The sequence below is a fragment of the Python bivittatus genome, unplaced genomic scaffold (assembly GCF_059951505.1).
Source record: "Python bivittatus isolate LINGU-HERP-01145 unplaced genomic scaffold, Pbiv_v1 ctg000320_np1212, whole genome shotgun sequence".
Classification (NCBI taxonomy): domain Eukaryota; kingdom Metazoa; phylum Chordata; class Lepidosauria; order Squamata; family Pythonidae; genus Python; species Python bivittatus.
This window is the reverse complement of record NW_028277052.1, coordinates 1,348,176-1,362,932: the sequence shown is the minus strand read 5'-3', so window position 1 is coordinate 1,362,932 and position 14,757 is coordinate 1,348,176. Positions and strand designations below refer to the sequence as shown.

General features: G+C 44.0%; 1 protein-coding gene across 12 annotated transcripts in view; it reads right to left on the bottom strand.

Moving 5' to 3' along the window:
• Positions 1 to 14,757, bottom strand: part of CADM1 (cell adhesion molecule 1) — a 221,722-nt gene that overhangs the window by 33,495 nt on the left and 173,470 nt on the right. For all 12 annotated transcript variants that reach the window (XM_088138885.1, XM_088138882.1, XM_088138884.1 and 9 more), the window contains exons 6-7: positions 6,076 to 6,175; positions 4,060 to 4,232 (exon numbers count right to left, since the gene is read on the bottom strand). In XM_088138885.1, coding sequence (XP_087995011.1) covers positions 4,060 to 4,232; positions 6,076 to 6,175 — 273 coding nt within the window. The remainder of the gene's footprint in view (positions 1 to 4,059; positions 4,233 to 6,075; positions 6,176 to 14,757) is intronic.

Genomic DNA, 14,757 nt, shown 5'->3' with positions numbered 1-14,757 from the left:
CGGGCAAGAGAAATCCTGCTGTGTTTAACAGACCAAATATCAACACCAGATAAGTCTGCGTCTCTTTCCCTTTGCCTTTCTCCAGAGCAGTTAACTTCATTATTTCCCCCTCCATCAATACATCCCAGCAGGATATAAAACTACTTCTAAGCCAGTAATAAATACAAAAGGGAACGAGAATGTCACGACTAAATATCAAGTTGGATGCATGGAAGATTTTAGTGAGATTTCTTTTAACATAAAGTCAATGTCTTTGTGACTTATAAATATTCATACACAGCCAGGATTCCTGCATTTTTCTTCCGTTTAGTACACCTCATCTCCTCCTTTCCTTTTTTGACCACAAAAGAAAAAAAAAAAGACCCTTTGGTCTAGAAGGTGGTTGACCTGTAAATACCAATGTTTGCAAAGGACAGGTGGCATCGTGACTTGGTACCAAAGTTCCTGTGGATGGAGGAAAGAAAGGAGGAGAAGGAGAAGAGATGATGGCGAGAGGGGAGGAACCGCCATATATTGCTGCCCAAATGATCAAACTGAATGTGTTAAGCAGAACACCCGGCTTTGAACTTGGGAATGAATCGTCAGTAATGGAGCTTGAAATGGTTCAGAGGCTTTTGATTTTAAATTTTATCTTAAGCATGTCAAACTTCTCATCACTGACACATCTGCTACTCTTTTATCTTCAAGAGAGCTCTTGGATTTTCTAATTAATAAATCCAAACTTGAATTATGTGTTTCACCATTATTGTGTGCTTGGCACAACTTCCTCAGGAGGAAGGAGACATGCCAGTCTGGGTGCAGGGTGGCTGAGAAAGCACAGTTTTGCTGCCACCCTCTCCCAAGATCCCTGCAGCAGGTGCCAGGCACAGCCTTGCTGAGAGAGCCCTTCTGGGCAGCGTTGGGATTAAATTAAAGGACTGGGCCATCTGGGAATGCAACGGCAGCAGGAGCAAAAACCTTTGTTTGTGGTGTCCAGTTTTAGGGAGAGCTTCCCTGCTTGATCTTAGTCCAGCAATCAGCCTCCACAGCCTCTGGGACGTGCAACAGCAGGGCCCGATGCAGGTGGCCCTCCTGTGTTTGATCCTGGATCAATAAAGAGGCCCCGTTTTATCTATTTCTTTTACGTCCATAGACCCAGCTCCGACACAAACGTGCCAGCAGTCATTTTAGAAGTGGCGACGTTCGTCTGCAGCAAGGTGATTTCCAGGTGATTTCCAGTGGTGAAGCCATGTTGCTGCTCCAAGTCACAGTCCCTTCCCACATAAACAGCAACTGGCTGGTTTATGTGTGAATGAGTCTGGGAACTGCAGCACATGCTCCTGGGAGCATGTGCACCAGAACTCTGCAACTGAAGGCCCCTTCCACATAGAGAAGGCCATGTTTTTCCAGAATGGGAAGGAGGCCAGGAAGGTTTACCCCCTGCATGTGTGTCCAGGGGGTAAAACCAACATCAGGTTGCCTGTCAGCTTGTGACCTCTCATAGGCAACTGGCAGCAGCACAGAAGGCCATAAGAACCATCCTTGTTCAGTGAACCAGGTTCTCTGCTGCCATTCTGTTGAGCTGATGTAGGAGATCACCAAGGAAATCATATCCTCTTGCAAGATTACCAGCAAAGGAGGATCCTGTTATGATTTCCACTAGGAAAGAGCATTTCGGGAAACGACATTTTCCTACTCAATAGGAAGTGAAATATATTTATTCCAGGTAGCTGATCAGTGAAGCACAGAAAGAGATCAAAGGGAAAAGGTACTGAGATGTCTTGAGGCTCAGGACCTCTGATTAGTCCACATAAGAACAAATTTGGCCAGCAGCAGTCAAGCTGGCCGGAAACTCTAGAGAGCTCAGCTTCCAGCCCATGTGGAAGGCACTAGGTTGGGAGGTGGCTGACCTGACCTGAGTTTTGGTGCTCCTGCTCTGTTGTTTGGGAGAGAGCAGGTATGCTAATCATAAGTCAGATTCGCCAGGCATGCCCAACTGGTCCTCGACCAGGAAGGGTTCTGCTAAAAACTAATCTAACAGGAGCAGGTTTAGGTTTGGATTCAAAGCTTGACTTCTAGCCAAGGAAAGGAAGTGCTGGGCTAGCATGTTTCAGATACAAGACAGCAGACCAGGAGACTTAAGGAACTGCTGTTGCAGAAATTTAAGCATGGGCTTCACTCAGTTACTGTTCAGTGTTCCCCATTTCCTCTAGAATTCAACAACCGCTTGCGTTGTTTTTCCAGAAGGACCGCAGTAAGGACAACCACCTGTTCAGCTCCTGTGAGAGGCATCACCTTGTGCAGAAATGATAATTCCATAAGTTGCAGCCTCTCAAAAGAGTTGGAGGTTCTAGCAGGGGAGTGCAGCTATCATATGCCCTTGACTGAAGATCAGTACACTCCTTCTATCTGGGATGGTCGTCCTCTTCCACCGAGCAGGCAGCTTTGGGAGGAACGGGACACCCGCCTAGCCAGCCAGATGTGCCAAATCAACCCTGGTGATCAATGGGGTGACAGATGTCGCAATGTAAAAGAGTTGGGCCCATAACTTTAAGAAGACTCCCTCTTCCAGCCTGTGCTTCTTCCTGCTGTTCCCAGCCTAACCAGTTTTCACTCCTGAACTTGCACCTGCCTCCAGCAGATTATGGAACAGTTAATGCCCTTTGTTTCATTTGGAAAGTTAGAGATGTGTCACGAACACACACATGCAAGCTCAATCATACAGGAAGAAGAGGAATATATATATATATATATATATATATATATATATATATATATATATTTTCATTCCTCAGAGTACCCATAGGGCTGACTATGTCAAAATGCAGTCAGCTTTCCAAAATTTGGCATCACTAGCAAAGATGTCTACATGTCTACACCTGCAGTCAGGTAACATCCCACTGTAAGTTATGACTCTTTGTTTCCCACCTATTTTCTATAAACACCGATTATTCTGATTAAAGACAACATTTAATAACTGACACTATTTAGGCTGGGGGGTGGGTGAAGGAAAAAGCTCTGCAATTAGTTGACTGATGGAAGCTTTCTTTTGACACGTAAGAAAGGACTCAGTCCTTGGCTTGAAGCACGGATGAAGATTTGGTATTAACCGGTACAAAGGCAAATTCTTGCAGGGAGCACCACTGGGGGTCAGGGCAGGAGTGGTGCTGGAAGAGTTCAAAGGGGGAAGGAATGATGGTTGTGATGCCTTCATTCAATTACCTAAGCTTCAACATTTCCTACTGAGCTGGCTGTGTCAACTAAATCCCTGAGACTCTACAGTGATGTTTCATTGAATGGGACTGCCAACAGCAGCAGGACATTCAGGAATGCGGTGGCTGCCTTTCATTTTTAAGCCTGTGAGTCAATCTGCCCTCTCCATCATGTAGGGGCTGTCATGCCTTCAACCCACCAGACAGTTGCCAGAGTTGAACACATTTGCAAGATAGATCCGTTGTTCTGCTGGAAGCTGAGTTGATTGCTGTTTATGCCCAACTTGAAGGAGTGGTCAAAGAAAAGAAAATATTCTAACCATGTATAACAGTTTGTAGTGAAATTTTCAGAGGCTTTTGGGTTATGAAAGATTGATAGAATGGTGCCTTGTTCTTCCAGATTATGCACCGAATTGCATTCTCAGCTTCTGCCTTTAGGAGCAATGGTTAAAACAACAAATCAAAAATCCCCCCATTTTTCTTCACGTTATACGGCTTAAATAAAATGATAGTGGGGACATGGCTGAGCCTGGCCTGCAACATGGGAGTGAATGTTTACTACCTCCAGCCAAAGTATTCTCCCTTCATTGCTTGTGACGTCTCCACCCTTCCAACAAAACCTTAACGACAGGACTGGCCTACTCAATGCAAGAAGAAAATGCCCTCAGAACCAGGCGGAGAAAGGCGGGAGAAGCTGACCTGCTTCGTTCCAGTTATGTTTCCTTTACAATACGCTCCCCGGTCCAAGGAAGGCAGCTGACCACAGCAAAAGGTGGCTTGTTTGCTGACACCATGCCCCCTCCCCAAAGATCTAGAGAGTAATTCTGCATTAAGGCATCTGGAAGAAAGGCGTGCTGGTCTCACGTACCGTATACATAAAGCGTGTAATCAGAATAGGCCGTCCCCACTTGATTGGAAGCCTCACAACGGTATGTGCCATTATCGCTTTTGTTTAGGCTGTCAATGTGGAGGTTTGACCCTGACACCAAAACGTGCTGGGGCATCTCATCGTCGACTCTTAACCACGTCACATCAATAGGCCTGAGAAGAAGACCCAAAGAAGAACAACGTGAAAGACCTTCCCAGGCCAATGAGCTATCCCATCCCTGTGGTCATAAAATCCAGCCCCAATGAGTCTGTCAGAAGAAAGAAAGAAAGAAAGAAAGAAAGAAAGAAAGAAAGAAAGAAAGAAAGAAAGAAAGAAAGAAAGAAAGAAAGAAAGAAAGAAAGAAAGAAAGAAAGAAAGAAGGAAGGAAGGAAGGAAGGAAGGAAGGAAGGAAGGAAGGAAGGAAGGAAGGAAGGAAGGAAGGAAGGAAGGAAAGAAAGAAAGAAAGAAAGAAAGAAAGAAAGAAAGAAAGAAAGAAAGAAAGAAAGAAAGAAAGAGGAAGAAGCATAAAGCTGGGCGGTCAAACTTTCTCCGCACGGAGGAATCAGCTAATCATAAACAGAAAAGCACACTTGAGGGGTTGAAATTATTTCCCCTCCCCTGATCTGTCCAAGCCAGAAGCTGAGCATTTTCTTTCAAGTCAGACATAACCCAACCACTACATAAATCAGTGGTAAATCTTATGGCTTTCTGAATTACTCTGGGCACCTGGAATGTAATTGCCAAGATAGCAATCTCTTTCTCTCTTATTCCTTCATAGGAAGAGTAAACATTAATGTTAAGCCACAACGTGTGATGGGTTCCACACAATGAATAAATTAGAATATATCACAGAGAACAGGAAAGACAACACTGTAAAATACAACACTCAAAAGCAAAACCCAGAAACATGTAACCAAACCAAGCCAACGGGAAGGGAAGAAAAAAAAGAAGAAAGAAAAGCGAAGCCCAAACACTTTACCTAACGCAACGTGTCTCTTCTGTCCAGTGCATCTTTGCTTGGAAGAGAGTTCCACTGAACAGAATAGGTGTGTGCCAGCTTTAGATTTGTATGCACGGTGGAAAATAGCGGATTTACTGGGGAAGGGGGTGAGGGTGGGGGTGCAGGAAAACCTCTAACTGTATTGGCCAAACCAGGAACATATTGACCAGAGCAGTGTTTCTTAACCTTGGCATCTTTAAGACGGGTGGACTTCAAGTCCACACACTTTAAAAGTGCAGAGGTTGAGAAACACTGGATTAGAGGTATCTCCATTAGGGTTAATTCACTTGAGACTGAAAAAGGAAGGTTCAGATGCAAATGCCGTGAGTTGTAAAGAATTAATAGTAAGTAAAACCCAGGCTACAAAGAACCTTTCCTTGCTCAAGCTATCTGTAGTTTCTTCCACACTGTTTTGCAAAAAGACTTCATCGCGCTCCTGTACAGAAATGGCTCTTAAGAGCAGGGATATAAAAAGCTACTGAAAAACTGCTCCAATGCTTCAATTTTTGTAACAGCTTATTAGCACTTTCCGTTTAGGGATTTTTGGGCTTAGGGGAATGAAAACTTGACAAATATGAAGTACTTAGCATTGGTGAGAAGGGATCTCTGCCTCCTATAATTTCATTCCTACCATTTTCAAGTAGGTGACATCTCCCATTCCTTCACCGTAGTTCACATCTGCGGCCCAAGAGAAATGCAGTGTCTTCTGGGCATTTCATGTCTTTCTGTAGGCACGCTATCTTCTCTACTCTACAGTGACTGCAGACCGACTGCCTACAGTGGGATGGCTGATGGCGACTGCTTCCACAGATACCATCTTGGTATCTGCACTGCCTGATGGCCACAAAGGTCAGGGCCAGGACCGAGAGAGAGAAGGTGCTGAGAAATGCAGGAGTTCAAGAAGGGGACCACCGCCACAGGGTGGCAAGCCAGACGGAAGGTTTTGCCACATAGCAATTCAAGAGAGGTCCTGCTCTGTCACAGCAAGCCAACCCCCGTGTCAGAGCCTCACTTACTCTGGTTTCCCTTTGACTTGGCACAGAAGTTCAAGCAGGTCTCCTTCCCTTGTTAGCGGCTGCGGAGGAGAATTCTGCAAAACTTGTACTTCAGGCTTATCTGCACATCAAAGACACAACACAGACAATGAAAAAGAGAGGAAAAAAAAAGAAAGAATGAATGAATGAATGAATCACCCCATTAAAAAAAGACACCAAGCAAATGGCTCATTTGGTTAATTCTTTAAAACGACAGATGCTGGAGAAAAAATAGTCAAGGGCTACTGGCGCTTGCCCCTCTCAGTTGGACCTTTTGATCTGTAAATTATCCTGGCATTTCCCCAAATTAAGTTGACTAATAAGCTCCAAACCTAACATGTTGATAAGAAACCTGCACGCCAAGGCAGCGGCTCCCACTGGTTCTTGCAAAAAGAAATTTTGTTAAATTGAAGTTTATCTCTGAACTCATTCGAGCTAAAGGAAACTCATTTGCCTTCATGCTGAGGTGAAACGGCAGATTTGCGGTGTTCAGAATTGATACCTTTTATCATGCATCATTTTTTATGGGCTGGCAATCCTTTGTGCAATGGCAAATTAATAGGCTGGGCTCTTGTGGGAACTTCTGACGAGGAAGGAGGAACGGCTGAGCCGCACACAGATTTCTGCGAGGGGCAAGGAAATTCTCCAACCCCAAATACCCCGGGGGTTAAAGCATTTTCCACTCCGGGAGAGAGTCTGGGGATCCTTTGGAAAGACCCTGTAGGAAAAGAGCTGTTACAGACGGTTGCCCTAAAGCACGACCATGGCACAGGCAGAACGCCCCGAGCAAGGAGGACACTTTCAAGCAAGGCCTCCTCTCCCTGTTCAGGGGCCTTCATGCCCTTGAATCAGCAGCCACCTCAGTGTTAGGAATGGCCAATAATGAAGAGACCTGCTAGGTTCTAGTTATCCCCCCCCCCCCCGCCCACGAATCCTGGGATACAAAGCAGGTTAGGAATATACATGTACTGATTAAGAGACAAACACAAGACCGTCACACTCAAATGCAAAACTCTTTTAGCAGCCACGTTTGCTGTCCTGGTGGGAGCGGCCATGAAGTTGGATCCCTCCGCAAAGCCTAAAGATAGAGAGTCTGAGCAGATCATGTCCCTTGATTGATCAGATAAGGAGTCTTCAACTAGATCCTCATAATGAGGGGAAAATACAAAGCCACGCTGTTAATAACAGTTAACATCACAACTGAATTATAACAGAGTGTAAGGTTTCCAATTATCCTATAAGAGAATAGCTTAATAAGGTGTCTTAAGCATCACAGTTCTCAAATTCTATAATATGACACACACAAGATTAAATAGCATTGAAAAAGAAAGAGGAGCAGAAGAAAGTGCTGCACCTTAAAAGAGTCACAAATTTATTACCGCATCAACATCTCATGCCGCAAAAATAATTTTCTCTGCAACAGACTAATGCCGCTCCCCACGCTGTCAGTGGTTATAATTTGAAAAAGTTATTGTAGAGTTGAAGATCTTTTAAGCAAACGTAACACAAGCACAGCACGCACTTGCACAGGCACAAATACAACATAATCCACAGCTTTTCCAGAAGCAAGGAGGGGGCCGCTCTTCTTACACTGTTGGGTGATAAATGTCGGAATCTACATAAAGCTGGACAATAATCTCCAGGTCAGAATACGCGATGAGGAAAACAGCTGCTTCCCACACCACACCACACCACACCACACCACAACCCAAGTCTGAAATTCGGATCCGGTGCCTGTCAGCCCTGCTTCCTCCTTTCCAACCGGAACGTCACCTGGGACTCAATGCCTTTGCTGGTCACAATTGCAAGTCACACAAAAAAAGAAGGGAAGGGAAGGGAAGGGAAGGGAAGGGAAGGGAAGGGAAGGGAAGGGAAGGGAAGGGAAGGGAAGGGAAGGGAAGGGAAGGGAAGGGAAGGGAAGGGAAGGGAAGGGAAGGGAAGGGAAGGGAAGGGGGGACACAGCTCTGAAATACTCAAGCATCTCCTCGCTCTGTTCACAAGGCAAAGAAAAAGAGGCATTGATACAGTTGGATTTAGAAAGGAAGGAAACTTTCAAGAAAACCCTAAAACCGGAGGAGGAGAAAAGCAAACAGGGTTAGGAATAAGTGATTCTTTAGACTTTTGTTGAACAGATGAAGGGAATCAATTAAATAAATATCAGCTGGCACAGAGTTTCACAGGTAAGAAAAGAACTACCAAAATGCGGGAGATGGAGGGTGGCTTAAGGAGCAACGAAGTCTCCCAAAAACCAAGCCGACTGACAGGGAAACCACAGAGAAATCGGGAGTGAAAGGCACTAGGAGGAGAGGAGCAGAATCTTACGCTGTACATGAAAAGCAGAAAGGCAACTAGCAAAGGGGGGGGAAAAAACCCAGAGAGGCATGATAATTGTTGCAGACTGAATGTCCAGAAAGAAGGGTCTTAAAGTGGGAACAGAAAAAACTGAAAAAAAAAACTATTTTAATAGACCCTCAAGGATAAAATAAGGAAAGAGGGGCTACTGTAGACAGAATTAATGGAAATACTATATTTTAGCAATGCTTATTAATGGAAAAAATGATTCAAGACACAACTAATGATGACAAATGAAGATGAAGCACAAACATCTATGTTAAATAGTACAGCTATTGTCTTGTTGACTGACATTTGGCTATCATTGACCACTGGGAGTCTGTGAATAGCAGCAGGTATAAATCTAGTAAACCTAATAAATCAATAGTTTTGATTTTGAGATAAAAATTACACCATCCTCACATAATAGAAAGAGCAGGAAGGGAAGCATCCAGAGGCAAAACGAGACATGATGTCCTTGAAAGATTTTAAAAAACGAGTGTGGGAGCAATACTAAACAAAACCAAAGTTGTTGTTTTTTTTGAAGAAAAGAACCATAGACTAGAGATAGTAAAGATTAAGTCAATATCCTCATCCTCCTAGACTGAATAAGAGAATTCGAAGGATGAAACCAAATCAGAAACCAGAGGACCTCCCAGCATGAAAGGAAGAAAAGAGCCACTGAGGAACTCAGAGCTGTAAAAAATGGGTTCACGAAAAGAAGAAAAGCACAATCAACAACCATGAAAGCAGAGGACACAGCAAGAAAACTGAGTATCAGTACTATCTTTTCATAAGAGAAAATCAGTTTTAACAATACATGTCACAGAATAAAAGAACTGTGGAGTTAGAAGAGATCACAAGGATCCTCTGGTCCAACCTCTGCAACGTGTAAGACAATCAAGTCAACCATCCACGACAGATGACTGTCCAGCCTCTTCTTAAAAGCCCCCAGAGATGGAGAACCCAAAACCTCTGTAGGTAGACTGTTCAGTTATTGTACGGACCTAATATTTTCATTGTATTTAAATGAAATCTAGGTAGCTGTAATTTACACTCATTATTTCTGGTCTTAGTTTTGGTGACAATGAGAGATAATTCCTCACTGTCTTCCCTTTGGCACCCTTATATGGATCTGAACACTGAAACCCCTTAGACTTTTCTCCAGACTGAACATCTCAGGTGCCTTCAGCCTGTCCTCACAGGCCATGTCCTCCGGTCCTCGACTCTCTAACTGCATTTAGCCAGTCAGGTGTGGTTTCATGTTACTGCCGTGCCATCTAAACCACACTTTAGCAGCTTCTCAATGAAAATGTTATATGGAAACTTCGCTGATGTTGAGGTAGATTATATCCACAGTCTTCCCCTTTTCCAATAAAGTAGCTTCCTTGTCAAAGAAGGAGGCAAGATTTGTCTCACATGACCTATTTTTGACAAAGCCACGCTGACTCTTAGCAATCATGGCATTATGATGCTTGCAAATGGCCTCCTTTATTATTTGCTGTAACAACTTTCTAGGTGTTGATGTTAAGTTCACTGCTTGATAGTTACAGGGATTTTCTTTCTTTCCTTCTTGTAGAGGGGATTGCATTTGCTCTTTTCCAATTCTCTGGCACATCCCCCATTCTCCAGGTTTCCTCAAAGTTAATTGACAGAGGACCTCATGGTTCTTCAGTATTCTAGGGTATATTTCTTCAGGGCCTGCAGACTTAACAAGTGACTTACTAAAAAGATCAAGGCCAACATGATCCCATGTCTTTTGGTCTCTAGTCCCTCCTGACCTAATGCACAACTTTAGGTCAGGAGGGACTAGAGGGATCTTCCACTGGAACTGGGTGCCCCAAGCGTAGCTTTGCTCATGTGGGCTTTCTGGTAGTTGGGATGTGGAACAAGTGAAATAATTAGACAATCTCTCCCCCGTCTAGGAAAGCATATTTCCACAATGTAGTAGGTTACATTCTGGAACCTATGTTCCAACCCACAGATGATCAACTGAACTCACTCTGGCCTTCCAACTAGTCTTCAATGCAGTAAAGCGTTTCTCTTGTCAATGCCTGAGACCTCTACAGCCGTTTTTCAGAGGGATGGAAATTTATTTATTTATTACATTTATATGCCACCCATCTCCCCCAGAGGGTGACTCTGGGCGGCTCTGGGAAATGACATGCCTAAGCACCATTATCAGGAAATAGAGCAACCCCCAAATGAGATGCCACAACTGGAAACATTTGGGAGAACATTCAGATCAGCCACCTTGGAAACCTTGCCGAAGCCAAGTCCTCTTCTATGAGCAGGTGGCATGTTTTGTAACTCACGCGCTGCTAGCAAGTGACACACCACACAGAAGGCCAGTACACTTCCTCTGAAATCAGGGAGAAGATTGCATTTAAGTCCCAGTGACCTCTGGATACTCAGCAAACCTACCTTTCTTGGGTCCAAAGGCAGCTTGTTTGCATTTAGACACTGGGTCCAATATTTTCTTCTCTGCAATACTCAGAAGTTGATACACAGTCACTTAGCAATGATAAATCAGTTTGAAGAAAACACTTGGCTGCTCCAGCTGCTTGTGGAACAGAAGCTTGGCTAACCCTTCCCTCCCATCTTGGCCTTCTTGCAGCTGAGCCCCTAGGCCACAGCACTTGCATAAGGCCTTGCCCTTCCAACCCTCATGTGTGGCAGCTCCAGAGCTGCAAATCATGGAAGAGATGAGGCAGGGAATGGAGGGTTAGAGAAATGATCCAACCAGGGCAGGTGTACAAGCAGAGCAGCTGGGCCTCAACCAGAGCAAATGGGTCAAGGATGGTGGAAGGGACATTATAGCCACTTCCGCACAGAAATGCTCTGGGGCAGACCTGAGCTCATCACCCCTTTGAAGGATGTTGGGTAGCAGTGAAGGTCAAGGAATACAGAAAAACGAAGCAAACAGTTCAAGTAACAGAATTTTACAAAGTTCAGGTAAAACTAAGAATTGAAACCCCTTCACTCCCAGGCCCCAATCCCTTATTTGCTCACAGAGTAATATACATTTCAGTCTGGATTTGCTAAATAGACTTCAAAACACATTCCCTTTCTTTTTCTTGGAAACACCCTGCCCTCTTCTTAAAGTAGCTGGTTAAAGACTGTGCACCCTTCAGCATTTGCCACCAATCACGTGTGGCATGTGCAATTTGCCATTGTGCCACAGGAAAAGAAAGCCCCCAGATCAGATGATGAGACCACCCTCAAGGCACAAGGCACAATCCCTTTTGGTATCAAGATGGTAGGGAAAAGACCCCTACCTGTTATTCCAAAATACAGAGCCCGGCCTTTGAGTCACCCTAAGCGACCAAGGCCTTTGGGCTCCGGCTGTGGGGTCATCTAGTTGTCCCCTTGCTGGGCCTGGCAGCTCTGCTCGGCTCTGCTCCTACCTTCCTTCTTCCCTTGCCCCAGCAATCCTCAGAGAAAGGCTTATTAATGAGCTCACAAATGAGCACCCAACTGGGAAATGTCACAAACAAGAGAGGCTAATGCTCCAGAAAATCAAATAACGGTACACTCGGCTGATTGAGGGCCTTTCATATTTACAATAATACTAATACTAATATAAGACCCCCTTTAAATCAGATATTCTGAAAGGGTCAACACCTCGCTGAACAAAACAGCTCATTTATTTATGTTCGGAAATCTCCAGATGATAAATTATATTGATGTTAATCACTTCACTGCATACTAGTGCAATTAATATCTGCACTCACCAGAAGCATGCAGATTAATAAACACACGAGGTGCCCACATCGGTTGCCTTCTTTCCTTTTCGGTTAGACATAATTGGGCACTGGGTATTCTCTTGGTATAAACAACAAACAGAGGTTACAGCAGTTCCCCTGGATATATGTTTTTATAAGCATACATGCAGACATTACAAATATCTGGGTTCTGTTAATTATGACTCTCCTCTGCATTTCTTCTCCTGTGGCTTTAAGGCTCTGCTCTGCTTGCCTGCCTGCCTCGCAACACTGCTTCACCCGAGGAGGAGGAGGAGGGCAGGGAAGACCCTGGCATGTGAAACGCAGGCAGGAAGGCAGCTCTCCCTCCTCTTTCTTTGTTTAGCACAAGACCTTAATGATGTCTTAATGCATTTGAGACTCCATTTCTGTTTTTAGAAGTATATTTGCACACAATCACCTTCTCAGTTGTGAATGTACACAGGACAACCAATACAGGCACACCTCAAAATGGCCTGCTGTCAAGCCCTTACTGGCAGCTAATATAACCCCAAAGCAAGATTCTCAGAGCCTTCTTTAACCAGATTGATTGAAAGGGGAAAGGCATTTCTTTACAAAAATCTTGGCAACTGGATATGTTTTACTTTAACACCCAATACTTTGACATCCTATTTATCTCTAAATTTTTATTATGGAGCCTTCTTGAATCACTTACTAACCACCCACTGGGGATGTAGCTACCTGATAAAAGAAGAATGTGCAGATGCTCTGCATTTGAACAGATAGTCCTTGACTTATGACCATTCGTTTAGCAACTGTTTGATGTTATGATGGTGCTGAAAAAAGTGACTTACAACCAGTTCTCGCACTTACAACTGTTGCAGTGTCCCCACAGTTATGTGATCAAAATTTGGGTGCTTGGTAACCAGCATGTATTTATGACAGTTGCAGCCTCCCGGGGTCACATGATTACAATTTGCGACCTTCCCAATAAGCAAAATCAATGGGAAACCGCATGATTTGCTTAACGACCACATGATTCACTTAACGCCTGTGCAAAAAATGTCGTAAAATCAGATGTGGTTACATGATGCCTTGCTTAATGGCTGCACCACCTAAAGGTGAATTTTCTGGTCCCTACTGTGGCTGTAAGTCGAGGTCTACCTGTAATACTTTGCAAATCATCATCCTCTTTCCCAAGTTCTGAAAAGCCCTTGACCTCTACCCTGGATGAGTTCCACAGAATGACGGCTTGGCTGGTGAGACCTGTTGAAGTGTAAAGTCAGCCACAGCACAGTAATTTTGCTCCTGGAAGTGTTAATGACATACTCTGATTTATGTTAAAGCAAGAATGGAATTTGTGGACCTTTACTTCTAGTCAAGCAAGATATCCAATACTATAACCTAGATTGTCCTCTAGCTATTCCTGAAGGACAAGTGGAAGGCCAAAAATGTTCTCTCCCTGCAGGACTGCTTGTAGAGGAAGAAATCATACTGAAGAGCCTCTGGGGTTAGGACAGCACATCTCAAAATGCCACAGAACCCACACTTTTATACTAGGCTTCTACAGAAAAACACCTTGGTAAGAGGTTTGTATTTGGGAACATGTGAAGATGGCTGCATTTCAGAGCTCATGGATGGCAACAACATGAGGAGCAGAGTTTGGGACACATATTTAGGTTGAGCTTTTCCACTCTGTACAACAGCCCTCAGCAATTCAGGCCTCCCACAAACCACCTCCCCAACAGGTCCTCATAGAAAAGCTGATTCGCATAATAAAATCCAAGTCCATAATTTCATTTGAGCCATAGCACCAAAAGTGAGCATCCATGAAATGTTCACAAAACCTTTTGTTAGGCCAAATTTCTCAGTCAGAGATCCTGCATATGATTTTTTGGATTTGCAAGCAGGAAGGTTACTTCCCACGGGGCTGCTGACAGGCCTAGGACAAGAAACACTGAGGCGATCATACCCAAAAGGCTCGGCCAGATGCAAAGTGCAGTTTTCTAACTGAAAGATTTCTGCACTATTTAAAGCCTCCTTTCTCTCCCCAAATGTGTGTATGAGTTACAAATACCTTTAACAACTTGCTTCAAACTCCAAATGTTAATTATGAGGAAGGAGAAACATAATCCTTGCTTGTTGTCCAAAATGCCTCTTCCTTTAGCACCTGTTTTGATTATTACCCTCATCACCCCAATATTCCAGCAACTCTTAGCTAGAAGTGGTGGGATGATGTTAAGGCATCACGCCACCACTTCCTGTTCATTCAGCAACCCTTATAAGTGTAGGGCAGAAGAGAGACAAAACCAGTTCAAGGAAGAATATTCTTCGGCCCAGCAGATGCTTCAACATGCCAGATATGAGCCAAGGCCACCATGATCTTACTTCTTCTAGACAAGAGGAGAGACTGGAAGCCTCCCGTTTATATGCAACAACGCAACTTATTTGGATGTGTGGACAATGATGTTTGTGCAAACCACAGTTCATCATATTGAAAAAGACTGCATGAAGAAGTTTCCAGTATTTTTCATTTATGCTTGAAAAGTTGCTTTTGCTCATTCTCATATCAAACCTTGTTCTATGGCTTTATGTGGATTTCAGCTTAATGTTCTCTTTACAAGAGCTT